Raw genomic sequence first — 18,785 nt, forward strand, 5'->3', positions numbered from 1 at the left:
AGAAGGCCCCGAGGTGACCTAATTGTGGCCTTCCAGTATCTGAAGGGGGCCTACAGGAAGGCTGGGGAGGGACTTCTCAGGATCTCAGGTAGTGATAGGACTAGGGGGAATGGAATGAAGCTGGAGGTGGGGAGATTCAGGCTGGATGTGAGGAGGCAGTTCTTCACCATGAGAGTGGTGAAGCCCTGGAATGGGTTGTCCAGGGAGGTGGTTGGGGCCCCATCCCTGGAGGTGTTTAAGACCAGGCTGGATGAGGCTCTGTCCAGCCTGATCTAGTGTGGGGTGTCCCTGCCCATGGCAGGGGGGTTGGAACTAGATGATCCTTGTGGTCCCTTCCAACCCTGACTGATACTATGATACTACTATGATACTATGAATTATGCATTCTCCCACCCTCTGTTTTTTAAGAAATGTGCTGTGAAACCTAGAAGACTTTAAATCTCTTTGTACAGTTACATGAAAGGATGTTGTCTTTTTACTTTTCAAACACAGAACCACATAAAAGGAGATTTTACCAATAATAACTTTGCAATTTTCAGTCCTCCACAAGATCCATTTGCTTATCAGGCAACCATTTAAAACCACTATGAGATTGCATTTTTAATTAAAAATCACAACAAATGCTTCTAATACATTTTAAAGTAATGCTGGTTTAGGAGATTCATTCTTGTAATATTATTAAAATAACTTGTGTTGCACTTATGGAATTAATTAGTGAACCTGTCCCCCAAGTGTAATTGCTAGCTGTTCAGTTCATAAGGATTAACCTGTGTCAAACCAAGATCCTTTACAAAGCTTATAATGCCTCCCCACCTCCAAAATCTATAGTATGGTGGAAGCCCCAGGTCTTGAAACACTCTACTCAACACATAGATCTAACCTAAGAAATGGATCACCAGTGGTACTCCAGATGCTTGAAATTGCCCTGTAGGAGAACATAGGATGCAACCAAGTGTGTGAACATTTGGAACTGGCTGGGGTTTTAAGGAACAGTACTGCACAGGAACAGCAACTTCTAAAACCATAAAACAGAAATGAGCAGATACAGTAAGCTGAATAAGCCCATTGAGACGAGCTCTGATGAATAAATAGACAAGAAGTGGCAGCAGTATGCTTGGGGCAATGGTAGTATGCTTGAGACTGTGGCAGCTCTATCACCTCGCTGGGGTTTTCACACATGACAGCAAGGCAGCCAACAGCTCCCTGTTCACAACTAAACACGCTGTGGATATCTGGCAAAGGAGGCAACCTGCTCACTCTGGGCTGATCTGAAGAGGGGAGGTAGTATAAGGATGTGTGGCATGGGAGGGCACTTAATTGATTACTTTATTTGATTAAGGACTACTCAGTGTAAGAGAACTAGCAAGCAAGAAGGAATGTTGTAGATTACACACAAACAAGCGTTAATGATTTGGTGATAAAAGAGGCAGTAAGTCATCTTTGATCACTATAGGTACTAATGCCATTAAAAGAACTACTCAGACACAGCCTTGAAAAGGTTCAGCCTGAATTTTGTCACTGATAAGAAAGGGAAAATATGATTATCACAGGTATTATGGTGTATTTGTTGGTGTATGTGAAACTGTGTTAAACTTGCTATAGGCTATCAGAAGGGGCTTGTGTAAGTGTGTGTGTATATATATACATAGTTTCATAGTTTCATAGTTTCATTCAGGGTTGGAAGGGACCACAAGGATCATCTAGTTCCAACCCCCCTGCCATGGGCAGGGACACCCCACACTAGATCAGGCTGGACAGAGCCTCATCCAGCCTGCTCTTAAACACCCCCAGGGATGGGGCCTTGACCACCTCCCTGGACAACCCATTCCAGGGTTTCACCACTCTCATGGTGAAGAACCTCCTCCTCACATCCAGCCTGAATCTCCCCACCTCCAGCTTCATTCCATTCCCCCTAGTCCTATCACTACCTGATATCCTGAGAAGTCCTTCCCCTGCCTTCCTGTAGGCCCCCTTCAGATACTGGAAGGCGACAATTAGGTCACCTCGGAGCCTTCTCTTCTGCAGACTGTACAGCCCCAACTCCTTCAGTCTGTCCTCATAGGAGAGGTGCTCCAGCCCTCTGATCATCCTCGTGGCCCTTCTCTGGACACGTTCCAGCACCTCCACATCCCTCTTGTAATAGGGGCTCCAGAACTGGACGCAGTACTCCAGGTGGGGTCTCACCAGGGCTGAGTAGAGGGGGAGGATCACCTCCCTCGACCTGCTAGCCACACTTCTCCTGATGCAGCCCAGGATCTGATTGGCTTTGCGGGCTGCAAGTGCACACTGAGAGCTCATGTTGAGCTTTTTGTCCACCAGCACCCCCAAGTCTCTCTCCTCAGGGCTATCCTCCAGCCAGTCACTGCCCAGCCTGTATTTGTGCCTGGGATTGCCTCGACCCAGATGCAGGACCCTGCACTTGCTCTTATTGAACTTCATGAGGTTGGCCTGTGCCCACCTCTCCAGCCTGTCAAGGTCCCTCTGGATGGCCTCCCTTCCCTCCAGCGTGTCTGCTGCACCACACAGCTTGGTGTCATCAGCAAACTTGCTGAGGGTGCACTCAATGCCACTGTCCATGTCCCCCACAAAGATGTTGAATAAGATAGGTCCCAGGACTGATCCCTGAGGGACTCCACTTGTCACTGGCCTCCACTGGGACATGGAGCCATGTATAAATATATAAATATAATGGGAAGCTTAGAGGAAGAGTCATAGGCAGAGGAAGTGAAGGACTAGGGAGCAGAGAGCAAACATCAAAAAATGGAGACAGGGAATAGGCAGGAATAAAAAGGGTCAGCTGCATTTAAACAGGCTGATGGTGAGTATGCCGCTCTGATCAAACCCTGGACCTGATCATCACAGACTTTCTTTTCTTATTAAATCCTTAACTACTTTTTTTTGTGTTATTCACCCTCTGTCCAATGTGTGACACTGCTGCAAACTGTAACTGCCAGCAACCACAGAAGACACTGTATGTCTCAAAGTCTGTAGGTTCAGGAACCAGCAACTAGCGGGATCACAGTGTGTCAGTGTTTTCCTAGCAAACTGAACCCTGTATTCATGTGTGTGTATGTGCAATTTTCTAGCATGGTTCAAACTGGAGCAGTCAGTGAGTAGAAGGAAACTCATATCTGGGAAGACTCAAGGTCTGAGTCAGCATCTGGGCAAGGGGCTTGGTGTCCAGCCGTGGGCAGAGTTGGTGCCTGTCAGGGTAGTTCAGCCAGTAGACTTTGAGACTGTTGATATTTGAGTGATCCTTGACTGTGGGGAACATATGGGACAAGTGTGAGTGCATGTATCTGTTTTGATAGCCAACGTCAAGATGGATTTGTTAGCAAATGGGAGCAAACTGTAAGAGGCATCAGGGATAAATATCAGATGGGTTTAGAGGCCATGACAATGTTCAAAAGATCTGTGAATATGCATATGCTTCTAAACTGGACAGTGATGATACATACTGACTGTCTACAATGTTTTCACCAGTGCACTACAATCCTGATCAGTCTTTGCCATCACAGATGGCACTCACAAATAGCACTGTCCTCCATCCTCCATGTCTTGAGAACTGTCTTTAGGGCAGGGCATGGCCACATGTGTTGCTGCTGTTGCCTTTTCTCTCCCTGCCTGGCTCTCACAGGGAAGGGAAATCAGAAAAGGAGTATAAGTTTCCTGTTCTGTAAGAGCTGTAAGTGGCCAGAAGCCAGTGCAGGACTGCTCTGATGCATGCATGACCTTTGCCTAAGGTGCACTGCAGCACTATACCCTCTAGCACAGCTTGGAGTAGCAAATGTGAAGGAAGCACTTGATACAATGCTATTGTTAAGTTACTGATAAACTGAGGATGTAACTTAGGAATGGAAAAAGAGAAACACTTGCCTACTCCCCTCCTCACTTTGCAGCATCCAAAACAGAAGTGAAGCAGCAACATGGAGGCTAAATCTGATCTGTGTTTTATTGCATGGGTCCCAAGAATTGTCTTATTTCCCCTACTCCCAAAAGTTTTTGGGTGGACTTTAAGCTATCAAGCTCAATAGGCAGGAGAGCAAGAGAGAAATGTTTTAATTTACTCCTGCCTAAGAGCAGAGATTATAATGCTGCTGAGAGTCAGATACTTCACTGGCACTCATGCTTTCATGATTTGCCTCACAGCCTTTCATGCTGTTGTGACTTCCCCAAGCCTAATGAAGTTTAATCATATGAAAGAAAGTGGAGGGAAAACAATGAGATTATACACTTGGAGAGCCAGGAGTGGTAGGGCAAAAGAGGATGATACCCAGGAATTAGAGGTTAAAAAGTATAAAAACCTTTTTAAAAAAAAGGCAGAAAAAAAAATAGAGAAAAAGCATGGAAAAGGGGTGAAAACAAGGATCAGAAGCAGTTTGTGAACAACAGCCAGTCATAGCCACAGCAGCAGGACAAGAGTGGTAGGACCAATGAAAGAGCTGCGGGTGGCTGAGGCTGGTTGTTCAGAAAGGAAAGTGGCAGGTCACAAGGATCACCCAAACTGTGTATGGGAAAGAGTAGGTATGGGAGAATTAGTGTTGGAGAGTAACTGGTTCAGGAACTGTCATTAGAGCATCACAGGGTCTTCTAGAAGCAGATAACAGCTGAGGAAGAGAGGCAATGAATAATGTTTGGACTTTTGGGGGAGTGAAAACTTGCAAGAACACAGGGCCAAGGTAAGTGTATCAGTGATACTGTGTGAGGCTGAGATGGCTCAGGTAAGGGCATACCAGATTTAGTTACACATCAGGTAGCAAACATCAGGTTGGAGCAGTTGGTGAGTAGGCAGACATCCTTACCTGGAACAACTTGGTGTCTGAGCCAGTGCCTGAGTAAGGGGCTCAAGGTCATGGAATGGATGTTAGAGCCCACATTGACATTCAAGTGGCCTGTGAACACAGGGGTGCTTGTGAACCTAATGAGGAATGCATCCATCAGCCTGGACATAGAAATCTTTCAGGTCTGAGAGTACATGGGGCTGGTTTTCAGTAACCAAGAAAGAGGAACCACTTGATCCCAAAATCCACTGGGTCAAGTGGCTCTTGTAGCATCCTTAACAGAGACAAGTAAAGAAGTGATGAGCCAAAGAAGTGATGCGCCAAAGAAGTGATGCTTATAGCATCAAGAACAAAACAACTTTAAGTCAAGTAAGTCAAGGCAGCAATGAAAAAACATAAGACTTGTGCAAGACCAGTCAAACTTTAATTTTCCACAGAAAACTGAATTCCCTTAAAATTTAGACAGAAGAGACTGATGTGGATAAGGAATAACATGCTGTGCCTTGGCATAGTACACTTCAGCAGTATGGTATTAAAAAGCATCTGAGCACATGAAGACACTGAGTAGGAAACTAACTGCCAGACTGTCAATGACACTATGAAAGACACAATTCCAGAAGAAACTCGTTTTAAAATTCACTGACAGATGCTGCAAGAAATGTTGATACGTAGCATAAATAATGTAGACTGAGCAAAGCATACTGTGGATAGTGATATGTTTATTGAAAGCCACTTGGTGAAGGCTGCTGGAGGGAACTAACGAGAAAGCATCAGAGTCCTGGACTAGACTTTCCTGTAAATAGGAAACAGCAAGACAGGGGGAAAAAAGAAGTTATTTAATTTTCTTTATACTGTCTGCAAAGAAGTGACATGACTTCTCAGGCATACATGCAAGTACAAGATTTGCTAGAGCAAACCCCTTGGATGAAATCACGTCTCTGGAAGAATACAGATTTTGCTCAGAGAAAGTGAAATACCAAATATTAGGGTAAGGCATATATACACCTTTGCCCACAGACACCATGATTTACAGTATAAGGCCTGTTAACCCTAAGTGACTGGGTTCCAAATGAATAACTGAAAAGGCTATTTCAGCTATTAGGTAGTCTTGTCTTTATTCAAGGGAAGAAGAAAGACAGGCTCTGAGCCTAATATAAGTATGCTGAAGTCAGTCATGGTTAATGTGATGTCTAGACAACAGTTTAAAGGCTGTGGCAGAATTTCATGACTTCCAGCTAAGATGCTGGCAGATGCTCTCTTACGGAGAGAGTGGTACCTTGGATGTACGTGGAAGTCCATAGACTGAGGTAGAAGTTAATATAGCATGGCACCTATTACTGTGATTTTCAATAGTAACTTTTGTGCATTTCATCACCTAGAAACGCCAAAGGATCTGCCAGGGGACACAGAGCAATTTGGGGAGTGAAGACACCGAAAGTTCACTAATCCTTTCAATGAGTATTTGTTCTCACTAATAGGAAAACTGCATCTGGGTGCAAATACCCCAGTGTGAAAGTGCTCTAGAATGCTTTTCATGTAGGAGAGGCTCACACCAACACACTGCAACACAAAAATAAAGTCAGAGCACTGCTTTATGTACAAGCATAAACCAAGTGATATTGCTTTTATGAACAGAAGCAGTGTACATACAACAGAAACAACACAAAGGCAATTAGAAAAATAAATAAATCACTCACTACCAAAGTTTCATAACTAGAGAGATAAACATGGAATAAAGGCACTCTATCTCTAGGTCTGAAACTTCCTGCTTGCACATGACTTCATTCTGTTGTGTTCTTCACAGTACTGGCGACTTAAAAATGCAACATAATTTGGCAGCAGAGGCTAAAAAGCCAACCTCAATGGGGAGGGGGTGGGTTTAAAAAAAAAACGTGCCACTTTTCTCTCTTGAATGTCAAAACATTACACTCTGTTTTTTCCTTCACCTCAAATTGAATCATCCCAAAAACTTCAAGTTTCCAGTTCTGAGCAATGACTTGATTGCAGAATATTTTTAAAACCTGATGTGCACATCTTAGTGACAACTTATACTTGGTGAGGCCTGCAGAGCAGCAGTGCATCACCAGAGTTCCCCCGGTTTTGTGTCTGTGTTTTCTCTCCGTACCAGAAGATGTAACCAAGCTCCTAGTCCTGTTTGCAACATCTGGTTTTCTTGCCTAAGGATTTCTGGCAGATTACTACAGTGAACTCTAACTAAGCTGCTTCCAGATGAGCACAGATATGCAGGCCTTTCAACAAGGATAAAAGCTTTGATGTAATTGCTGCTTACAGCGCTTACAGCTGCTGGGTGCCACCTCTAAGTGTCCATTTGTCCTCCCCACTGTACACTGCCTGCTCTTCTTTGTGCATGTATGTGCCGAAATACAGATTTATGTGAAAACTCATAAAGCCACCCAGACTGCCAGCTCCATGTACCACCCCTCTGACACGTTGCCGGCACCGCTTCCCACTCCAGCACAACTCACCGTTGAAACCTCTTCCTGTCCCGACAGCTTCGCTGAGAGAAGGCATGGCACCAGCGGGAGCAGAAGAACGACTTACGTCCCCTGTAACCACTGGGAGCCGAGGATGGAGTTGCCCGGCGCATGTCTCGGATGCCCGCTCCGAGAAGCGACCGGCGGGGCCCCAACCACGCCGGGCCCTGACGGCTCCCGGCCGCCTGGCACGTGTCTGCCGCTCCCCACCCTGAGTGCCTCTCGGCGTCGGCCCTGTCCTACCGCCAGAACTGGGGGCCGCGGAGCCGTCAGGAGGAGGAACGTTGGTGTCCCCCTGTACACGCCGCTACACTCACCTCTCCGCGCCGGCGGCTCCTCGGCCCTACGGGACGCTGCCATACCGCCGCCAAGCCTCTTCCCCCGCCCCGGCAAGAGCCGGCCTCCGGCATCCGAGCTCCGCCTCGTCCCGCCCCGACGGGGAGCGCGGGGCCAGCCGGGGCTCGTAGTCTCTTCCCCGGCCGCGGGTGACGAGGGGCGCGGCCGCGCTCAGGCACTACGTTCCCCGGCGTGCAGCGGGACGGGGCATATAAGTGGTTGGTGGCGAGCGCGCTTTAGTCAGTTCGTGAGGCTGCCCGGCTGAACAATGCCTTCGCCGCCGAGGCCGGGTAGCCGCGGCTGAGGCTTGGCAGCAGCAGCTGGGCAGCGGACGCGTTCGCCAGCCACCGCCGCTCTCAGCGGAGGGGCTGCCGGCCGACGAAGAGGGTGCAGGTGCCCACACGTTGCCAGCATGTGGATACCCACGGAGCACGAGAAATACGGCGTGGGTGAGTGAGCGGGAGCAAGCGGGGCAGGGCTGGTGGCGAGGAGCGGCTCTGCCGGCGGGGAGCGCGTCCCGCGGCGGAGCTCCGTCTCCTGGCGGCAGAGGTGGCGGCCACGCTGCCCGTGTCAGCGGCCTCGTCGCCCCTTCTTTGCGCAGAGGTCGGAGGTCCCATCCCCATCCCTTGGCAGCGGCAGAAGGCGCCGAAGCCGTTGCTCGTCTCCCGTAACCGAGGCGGGCGTTCGTGTTCTCCGCGCCGCGTTGGGTGGAAAAGCTGGGAAACAAAGCGCCTTAAAAAATTATCGCCCGGAGAGGCGACCCAGCGGGAAGACGGACTCCGGCTGCAGCAGCGGCGCCCCGGGGAGGAACGGGAGCGGGGCCGAGGGCATTGTTCGCTCGTCGGGAGTTTTGTCGCTGCTTCGGTGTAAACCAGACAAAGTGTCTCTTGTGGGAGTCGCACTTCCTTGCCCATTTATTTTAACTCTGCCCGGTGCAGGGTTATGGAGCCCGTTGATTTGACTTACCGAGTGATCAGGGAGGCTCGCTGTGATTGCGGCTTTTAAAAAATATTATTATTTTTTATTTTATTTGACACCCTCAGTTAAAATCACCAACACTCGGTGAGCTCTGGTGGCTCGTCCTGGACAATAGTCCCCTTCTTGCATAGATGAGGCTGGACTGTTACACAGATCCGCTAGCGTAGCAAGCAGCTTTAGGTCTGTTTACGTCGCGTTCGAAGGCAGACTTGTACATACTACGGAAAAAGCAGGAGGAGCGCAGAGCCCTCCTTTGTTGTTTTTGTGTGTGCGTCTGTGTGTGTAGCAGCGCTGTGGCGAGCGATTAGCGCGGGAGCCAGCCCCGTGCGGTGCCGCTCCGTCCCATCTGGAGTTGAGCCCAGATGTTGTCATCTTACGAACCTTTAAATTACAGACACCATCGATGGGGTTTATTTTTTTTGATTTCTTTATTTGTCAGGTCACAGCTGGGCTGCAAAATATTGATTAGTCCTGCACTCACCTTCCTTTATGAGGGTGGGCAGAGGCTGAAAAACCACTCTGGGACTCTCTGGAACAGCATACTGGATACTAGCAGTCAAGTATTTCAAGATGCAGCCCTCCTCTCGATCTGTTTGTTTTTATTTTTGAGCGTAGTATGCTGTCTTAACTGAAGCTTTTTCTCCTCCCCTCTTCCCCCCCCCCCCCCCCCCCCCGAATGTATGAACCAGAAATCACTGTGGAGCTTGTTTTCCAATGCTGAAAACAATCAGACAACACACATTTCCCCTTATTTGAATAACTACCACCTAGTTGATAAACAATTAAGTGATATCCCTTAAATAAGGTTTTCTGTTTAGTGAACCTTTTCGGGTGCTTGCACATGAATCACTGTCAAGTGCTTCTTCTCTGACCAGGGTTGGTGTTCTGAAATCTCATGCCTGCTAAAGAGATACAGCTGTAATTTCTCAATGGTGGACTTTGGATCATCCAGAAAATGTAGCTCAGTACAAAGATGCTCTTTATTTTTGTAAATATAATCTAGTCACAAAAATGATGCTTATTCTTATTTAAATTCATTCCGTGGTTTTTCTGTGATTTGGCTTCCAAGGGCTATTCAAGATAGTAACAAAAAGCCACTGTTCAATTTGTGTCCTCTGTACCCCTAGGATGCGGTTGATATTGTAGTTCATATGACCATTGTAAAGTGTTGATATACTAACCTAAAGTGATTAAATTTTCGCTTGGACTGTTTTCTGTGTAATGTGCTCACTCACCTGCATGCTGAGTGCTGTCTGCAAAATCTTCATACCCAATTATCTTATAAGCTACTGTGCTCTATAGCAGTGGCAGGAGAGGCAGGAGAGAGAGAGTTGTATCTAGCCATGTATTTCTTTAAACTTCACATGAAGTAAATTTTGTCAATCAAACTTGCATTTTGCACTACAGACATGCTTATATATTTTTGATGAGATTATCATTTTTCCAAACAGGATTTTTTCTAATACTGTCATATTTATCTACCCTGGTAAAATGGGTGCATTATAAAACCCCTTTGAGAATCATAATTAGTTGTACCAAGCATATGTATCCTTTGTATGAAGAGCTCACAGCTTGCATCAACATCAGACCTCATCTGCATTTTCAATCTGAATTTTGCAGCACATGCTGTGTGCTGCACATTTCTACTCTGACATGCCAAAATGAATGAATAACCAGGCAACAGCCACCTGGTTGCACCGAAGGGTTGCTAGTAACCAGGTGGCTGTTGCTTACTTGCACATTCTGACTTCATTTCCACTTTGAGTGGTAGTTAATACAAGTAATGATCTCCTCCTCTTCAATGTTTTTAAACTTCTGCCTTCTAGCCACTGATAATATCTAACTGCTTTTTACTGAGCAGATTGCTTTCCTCTGGGTTCATTTACTAGTAGGCGGACACACTGCCAGATCATTTCCCAGTAGTCAGGCATACTGCTGTAATGAAGAGCTATAGATTTTTGTCAGTTACGTATTATCACTCTGGATGCAAAAGGTGAAATAAGCATTTGAATATTTCTGGTTCTGAGAAAGTTTGCTTTGTCTGGCTTTTGATATATTTAATTTCAGAGCAAACAAATCCCTTATGTTTTGAATCCTACCTTCTGATATTGTGTCAGCGATAGCATCACAAAGGATCCAGGGGTCAGTTATGTGGAGTATTTAGCATAGAGATGCTGATATAAGGGTAGGAGAGGTAATTTTATTTTGGATGGTTTTTTTGTTGTTAATGATGTCTAAATCTGGTGGATGTCAAGTGAAGTTGGCTTACATAAATGCAGTTTGCTGCTCTGTGTGAATTCAGAGCCTAACAGAACAATATCACTTAGAACAATACTCATTTTAACAAAGAGTTTGGTTAATTTTAAGACTGTATATCGGTTGATGTTCTGCAGGCAGCATACCATAAAGTGTAGCTTTCAAAGGTGTCTTGTACTAGTTGCTGCAAACTGGAAACTTAACCCAAAAAAAAAATAAATCCAAGGACTGCATAATTATTTTGTAGCTGCTATTTGGATTAAGAATAGAAGTTCTGTTATCCTGAATATAAAGCATTGGTATTTCTTTTTGTTTCACTAGATCTACATACTGCCTTACCATCTGATTTCTTAGCTTGACCTGAATCTTTAAAGATGCAGTTATGCTTTTTGGAATGCAGGTGATGTTCCTTTTTCTACTGAGCACAAAGCTTCTCAGGAAGGCATTTTTTAGATGGGAATGGAAAGACTATTTAAGGACAACAGCAAAAACCAGTTGCCAAATGCATCAACTAATTTATAAGCAGGATAGTACTCCACATCCTGAAGTAATACTTTACAGCAACATACACCAATTTAACTCCAGACAAGTTTAAATACTGTGTGGTATTTTTAGTGTGGTTAAGTCATAAATCTGCCATCCCAATGGGATGTGAATTGTGACCATCTCCTATTTTATAGATGAAGGAATGGAAGGATCAAATAGCTTTGTGCTGTAAGCTGAGGTTTATAGGAGGAAAAAGACAGGGGTGTATTAGCTGATTACAGGAGTGGTATTGACTTGTGCATAGACAAAAGCCAAATCAATTGTCTTGTGCCCTGTTCTGAGCTGCAGTGAGACTAGTCTTCCTAGCAGTCCTGTTGAAAGACAGCTAAGACATATTTATCTTCATGCTTTTTAGACCGCAAGCTAACTTTACTGTAAATTAACTTGGTTTGTTTGGTTTAACATCTCTGTCAGCAATGTGTTGGACTTATGTTAAACAAAACACATCATAAATACTTCATCAGCCTCTCTTGCATCCATCTCCAAACAGTACAAATGAAGGCTTCAATCTTATTCCCTCTGTTCTCCTACATTAATCTTGCCTCACGTTTCGCATTTCTATTCAGTTTGTTTGGTTGTTTTTCCTTAGGCTATTAGGGCCACTAATATTGAGTTATCCAAAACTCACATCAAGCAGTCTAAATAGCTGATTAGTGATGAGGCAAGGCAGGAAGTAATGCGTTTTGGGACTCATTTGACTAAGGAACAATTGGAGGACGATCTTTGTTTTCTTGTTACAGCTTGTAACAGTTTGTGGAGTTGGTCACCTGCAAGTAGATGGAGAGGTACTATGGGGCACTGAGTGCAGTTGGCAAGATGCCAGTGCTCCTTTCATTTCACTGGGTAATAGAGGCCCATTATCATTTTATGGAATACTCCCTGAGCTCAAGCTATATAAGAGAGAAAATTTGTGAGGTCTTTTCTATTGGAACACTTTTGACAGATGACACTTGAATGTTTTGTGGGTTTCTTTAGTTTAGGATGTCAGTCAGATTTCAGATTTTAAATGTTATTTCTGAACATCTGTCCGCAAAGTCTTTAGTATGGATGTGGTGTTTTAAATATTAGCATCACTTAAGGACAGCCCAGAGCTGGTTGGTTTATGAATGCCTTCTTACTTAGCGCCTTCTTTACTGCTCACTGCATGTCTGCAACTACTGGCGAAGATTTTTGAAGGCTGATGTTATTTCACAGCTAGTTGTATACTGATGACACTGTGTTTTTTCTTCCTCTTTCACTGTATTGAGTTGTTGTTGCTGCCATTGTGTTGGACTTGTGACTGCTAGCTGGGTCAGATTTAGCCAAAAAATGGTGAAGTGGTGGATTAAATAACATGAAGAGGGAAGGTGAGAACATGGTCTGTCTGCTAAATTGGAAAATGCTTTTTTTGTTATCTAGCATAGACTAATGTAATCTGTGATTGCTTCTGGGAGCTCAGACTGCACGTGACAGAGTCACTAACTTCTCTTTCAAGGAAGCTATAATTGGTTATGCTACCACACAGATATCAGCAACTTTTTGCACTGCTGCAGAAGTGTCTGCTGTTGACACATCTCTGCTTCCCTAACCTACAGCCCAGAAATGAAACTTCAGAACAAAATAGGTTTCACATTTACAGCTTGGTTCAAGATGAAGAAGTTATCTACCACATTCTATAGTTTCCAGTTCATTTTCAAGTGTAATTCACTGTATAGATTTTGGTCTATCAAGTTCTCCATAATTTCAGTCTTGATCAGGGAAAAAATCCTGAGGAGAGCATTTTGACTGCTTGGATCATTTGCAGCACTTGAACACATTCAGCAACTGAGACAAGACTCTTTCAGCAGAGAGTTTTCACCTCTGGAAGATGTGTGGCTTCATTTCTTTAGTTTTGAGAGACTGAGTGTTGTGTGGGGATGGGCTTTTTATGTAACTACCAATGCACTTGTAGTTGATTCTGTGAAGATACAGGGGAACAAGCTCCGTAATCCCTCAAGCCTGTCTTTAATGGCTCCGAAGGGTTGAAATGAGGTTTTGCTTCGCTGCCCAGGCTGCCAGAACAGGCTGCCCAGGGGGATTGTGCAGTCAGTCTACTTCTCTGGAGTTTTTCAGAACCAGCCTGGATGTGTTCCTGTGTGATCTGCTCTAGGTGATCCTGCTCTGACAGAGGGGTTGGACTAGATGATCTTACAGGGTCCCTTCCAGCCCCCTAACATTCTGTGATTCTGTGACTTTCAGTCTGGGATTTCTTTTGTTAATTTAGTTTGATGGTGTGTTTTCCTGCCACCCCACCCCCCGTAAGTATGTATATCATTGACTAACCTTCTGTTTTGCCTTTTCTTGTTTTTTTGCTATTTGTACTTTTATGAAGAGCTGGGCAGAATGCTTTTGATGTGACTGTTGTCAGGAGGCTAACCTGAAAGGAAATGTCACTTTTTGTCACATGCATTTCATTTGTTGTAAATATCTCTATCATTTTGTAATAGAAAGGCTTGGTTTTGTTTCATAGATGATCAACAGAAGCATACAAAAAAAGCTAAGAGTTTTGAGAGATTTAATCTGTACTACTTTCTCAAGGCTAGGTCAGCTCTATCAGTCACTTCTGAAGGATGTTTGGCAGTGTTCTTAAAACACTGATAAGGGAGCATCAGCAACTTCTTCAGTCACTGCTTGGCAATCTGCTAGAAAGTGTTCAGTACTGGATTAGTTTTACTTTTGCACATATTATTGTGTTTATATGAAGACTTACCAAGACTGTCTCCTTTTCTTTATATGAAATAGCTCCAGTTATTTAATCTTTTCCTTGTAGATGGTGTTCTTGTCTTTGACCAATTGATCTGTGTTCAAAACTGGACAGGAAAGCTTTATCAGGTGAAGCAGGAGAATCTTTTAGTGCGTCCTTAAGGCGATGTATCTGCTTGTCATTTCTGGTGTTATGTTTGTTCCTTTTACAACAGCACCACATTGACTCATTTTCAGTCAGGAACTGCAAATCAGTCCTTCAGGTCCTTTTCCAGAGCAATGTCTAGACAGTCATTCTTCCATCCTGTGTTTGTCAGCTGATGGTTTCTGTTTGTGCCCTTGGTGAATGGCACCTCTCTTCCATACTATTTCTCCTGTTTGTCAGTGACACTGGCTCCCAAATTTCCTTTCTCACTGAAGCCTTGTGAAGCACCTTGTCTGACATCTTTATTGTAAGAGATGCCTTTTAGGAACTGTATTTGTTAACAAAAGCAATGCATGGTGAGCTGCTAAAGACACTTGGATGCCACAATGATTTCCCATTAGTTTGCCTTTGTATGTTTAAAGAAATGTCTATTTCAGATCTTTGCAATAACAAGCAACTAAAATGATAACTGTTTTCTGTTTCTCTTGGTAATACATGCTTCTAGTTATTCAGAAAGCATGTTCCCAGTTATAGATTAAAGACAGCTTGACAACTTACCAACTTTGCATTCTTGGGCACTTGAAATGTTTTGTTTGAAAATAATGCTGATCTAACTTCCAGATACTCAAGGGTGGAGAGGAGAGCTGCAAAAAGTGCAGCTCTGAAAGTCACCTGTGCTATAGGGATAAAGAAGCTTGGATTTTGCAGTTTCTAATGTGTTGTGCTTGCTGGGGTTTGTTGGTTATGAGTAAGAAAATAGGATAAAATCAGTTTTGCAGGATTAAAGAAACCACAACACAGTCTTGTTATGGCATGAGGCAAAAAAAAATCTGCTCATGCTTTTCAAGGTCAGCTAATATAAGGTGGGGGGAGAACCCTGCTTACACTGATTGTGCTTTTATGTCTTTCTCCAGTTAAGGACTTTTTTTTCCTTTCAGATTGACATGCAATTATTTATCTATTTTAATAGTAATAGCTGAAATTATTATAACTGAAGTGGGTCAAGTCTGTTTATTCAGTTCTCTAGTACACTTTTTTATTATTCTTGATGGCTTGTGTGTAGAAAGATACAAATAGTAGGTGAAATGATAACCCTCCAAATGGAGTTGTTAGTCACTAGAATTTGAAATCAGGCATTTGAGGAATAACTTAAATTGGCTTCAGGTTTGCTTTCTGTATTACTGGATTTCAAGTGTGTGTGTGTTGTGTCTTTTCAGGGCTTGGAAGTAGGTGGCGGCTGCCCTTGTACAATTGATAGCTAAATGAGCTTGTTCAGATCTTTCTGGAGGGAAGTAGAGTGCCCTTTCAAATCCATTGCTTAATTTTTAATATATCTTTTTTTTTATTTGCACTGAACTTCTGTTTTCTGAGCTTTATTTGGAAATGCAAAGTTAATTATTCACCGTAAAGGTGTGTACTGACACATTTCCATGAATAACTTGCATTGAGTGTATGGGAATAGATTGCATGCTGTGGGTAAGAAATGCATTCCAAGTGCACAGTAGGGGCTCTTCCATAATAAGCTACTGAATTTTGTTTAGTAATTTTTAAAATAAAGCAGTTTCTTTTACTCTCGTAAATCATTGACAACATATAATAGGATAATGTTTCATTTTTTTTTTGGAACCCCTTTGAAACTACAGATTGAAGTGTAGAAAGCAAATGGTTACTCCATGAAGCCTTAAATTAGCTTTTCTTCAGGGTAATGTGGTGAGCTAAGAATAGTTGAGATGGTGGTGGGGAGGAGATGCACACACCTGTAGTTCTGAATGCAAATTAACTGCAAAAATTTGTATTATTTCTTTATTGTATTACAGAAGGAGTTTTCTGAGGGAAAGCCCTGAATAAAGATAACTAGTTGATTTTTAAGTGTACTTTTCTTGGGGGGGGAAGCATCTTTGGGATACTTAAATGTGATTGCAGGATGTTAGGGGTTGGAAGGGACCTGAGGAGATTAGAGTCCAACCCCCCTGCCAGAGCAGAACCATAGAATCTAGCACAGGTCGCACCGGAATGAATCCAGCTGGGTCTTGAAAGTCTCCAGAGGAGACTCCACTATCTCTCTGGAGAGCCTACTTCAGTGCACTGTTACCCTCACAGTGAAGTTGTTGCTCCTCATGTTGAATTGGAACCTCCCGTGTTGTAGTTTATATCCATTACCCCTTGTCCTAGCACAGGGTGCAACTGAGAAGTCTGTCCCCTCCCACTTGACACACAGGTCTTACCAGGGCAGAGTAGAGGGGGAGGAGAACCTTCCTTGACCTACTGGACACACTCCTCTTTTAATGCACCCCAGGGTACCACTGGCCCTCCTGGCCACCAGGGCACATTGCTGTCTCATGGACAACTTGTTGTCCACCAGGACTCCCAGGTGCTTCTTCATGGGGCTGCTTTCTAGCAGATTGCCTCCTAATCTGTACTGGTGCAGTTTATTATTCCTTACCAGATGCAGGACTCTGCACTTATCCTTGTTGGGCCTCATTAGGTTCCTCATCAATGGCATTGATGAAGATGTTGAACAGGACTGGACCCAGCACTGATCCCTGGGGAACTCCACTAGTCACAGCTCTCCAGCTGGACTTGGCACCATTGGCCACCACTCTTTGGACTCTAGTTTGTAGCCAGTTCCTAATCCATCTCACTGTCTGTTCTTTTGTCCCACACTTCCTGAGCTTACTCACAATGACATTATGTGAGACAGTGTCAAAAGCCTTGCTAAGATCAAGGTAGACTGCATCCACTGGTCTCCCTGCATCTATCCATTCAGTTACAACATCATAGAATGCTGTAAGATAGTCAAGCATGATTTCCCTTTGGTAAATCCATGCTGACTACTCCTGATTGTCATCTTCTCTTTCAAGTGCCTAGAGATGACCTTCAGAATGAGCTGCTCAATCCTTTCTCCAGGGATGGAGGTGAGGCTAACTGGCCTGTAGTTTCCTGGAGCCTCTTTCTTGCTCTCTTTGAAGACTGGTGTGACATTGTCTTTCCTCCAGTTCTCAGGCATCTCTCCTGTTTGCCAGCATTTTGCCTAACACAGATCTCCAACTCCTCCTGCTTATTCCCCAGTGAGTTCCTAATGTTTCTGATTCCATAGGTACAACTGAGGTACTGTTCATGAAACTAAGTAGTATAGAGATGGATCACAGGTTGTAAATGCTAGGTTTTTTGTAAATGATAGTGGTGAGTTTTATAAGGAATAAAGTTGGCTAGTATTTTGTACCTTCAAGAAATATACCGAGGCAGGGTGGTAAATTTCGTTAATATCTGTACTAGGTCTATTGGTACAGCCAGGATACAGAGCCTGACTTGCGGTGCCTTTGCATGGAATTGCTTATTCTGATACTAACATTATCTCACCTCTTTTTATAATAAAAAAGAAATATGAGCACAGGGTTTTTTTTTTTTAACAATTTAGAGCATGACAGCTGGCAGAGCTGCTGTGTTATTCATGGTTAATAGTGGAAACCTTCCTCCCCTTCCCCCAGTTTCCTTCCTTTTCTTTCTTGTCTCCTCTGTAAACCTTCAGACAAAAAAAATCCTAATGTGGAAAACAGAAGATCCCTGTTCTTCTCTCTTGGTGTAAGAGCACATGTTGGTTCTGTACACTTCCTTCTCTTCATCCACTCACTTGTATCAGGAAAAAAATAAATAGCTAATTATAACTCAAACCAAAGTGATATTACTTCATGTTGTCCTTTCTTCTGCTTGTAGGAACAGGCTTGAATACCAAAATTCCTATTGGGCTAGATGTCATCCTGAGTATTCAGCAGTGTTAATGTATGGGCTTATTCCTATTGCTCACTAAATTAAAGAGGTAAAGTAAGGGTGGGGATATCTGCCTGTACAAATTTTGCCATTGTATTTGTCATATGTCAATTATAATATTCTCAAGGTGCTGATTCTCCAGTTGCTAAAGTAACTGGAAAGTTACATTAAATTACTTAATTTTTCTTCTTTTTCTGCAAATCAGATTGAAAGACAAAAGACTTTTCTGGATACAGGGTAGGCTTTTCATAATAATTTAATTATTCAAACACTTTCAACAATTTCTTTTCACTGATTAATTGAAAAAGCATAATAGAAGATGCTGAAAACAGGTAAAATAGCAGGATAAGATGTGTTTTTCCAGGAAGGTATTTGTTGTTCTTGAATGTGAGACAACTATTGGTTTTAGAGTTTAATATTCTTTGGGGATATAATATGGAAAAGAATATCATTCTACCCCTGTACTCAGCACTGGTTAGGTCACACCTTGAGTCCTGTGTCCAGTTCTGGGCCCCTCAGCTTAGGAAAGATGTTGCATTTCTGGAATGTGTCCAGAGAAGGACAACAAAGATTGGGGGGAGGCGGGGGGGTGTTGGAGCACAAGCCCTATGAGAAGAGGCTGAGGGAGCTGGGGTTGCTTAGCCTGGAGAAAAGGAGGCTCAGGGGAGACCTTATTGCTCTCTACAACTGCCTAAAGGGAGGTTGTAGACAGGCGGAGGTTGGTCTCTTCTCCCAGGGAACCAGCACCAGAACAAGAGG

The 18,785-nt window shown here is 43.8% G+C and overlaps 2 protein-coding genes across 9 annotated transcripts in view; one reads left to right on the forward strand and one right to left on the reverse strand.

Moving 5' to 3' along the window:
- ZNF277 (zinc finger protein 277) overlaps positions 1–7,666 on the reverse strand; it is a 57,620-nt gene extending 49,954 nt beyond the window's left edge. Inside the window, exon 1 of one of the 2 annotated variants that reach the window (XM_068169978.1) lies at positions 7,594–7,666. In XM_068169978.1, the coding sequence (XP_068026079.1) occupies positions 7,594–7,636 (43 nt within the window). In that variant the 5' untranslated portion in view covers positions 7,637–7,666. Of the gene's footprint in view, positions 1–7,267; positions 7,571–7,593 lie in introns of those variants that run through there. The other variant, XM_068169977.1, reaches the window with a different exon arrangement.
- A 179-nt stretch (positions 7,667–7,845) lies between these two features.
- Positions 7,846–18,785, forward strand: part of DOCK4 (dedicator of cytokinesis 4) — a 257,655-nt gene continuing 246,715 nt past the window's right edge. For all 7 annotated transcript variants that reach the window (XM_068169979.1, XM_068169983.1, XM_068169990.1 and 4 more), the window contains exon 1: positions 7,846–8,061. In XM_068169979.1, the coding sequence (XP_068026080.1) occupies positions 8,025–8,061 (37 nt within the window). In that variant the 5' untranslated portion in view covers positions 7,846–8,024. The remainder of the gene's footprint in view (positions 8,062–18,785) is intronic.

The sequence above is a fragment of the Melanerpes formicivorus genome, unplaced genomic scaffold (genome assembly GCF_026170545.1).
Source record: "Melanerpes formicivorus ecotype bairdi unplaced genomic scaffold, bMelFor1.0.p_v2 SCAF_3, whole genome shotgun sequence".
Taxonomy (NCBI): Eukaryota; Metazoa; Chordata; class Aves; order Piciformes; family Picidae; genus Melanerpes; species Melanerpes formicivorus.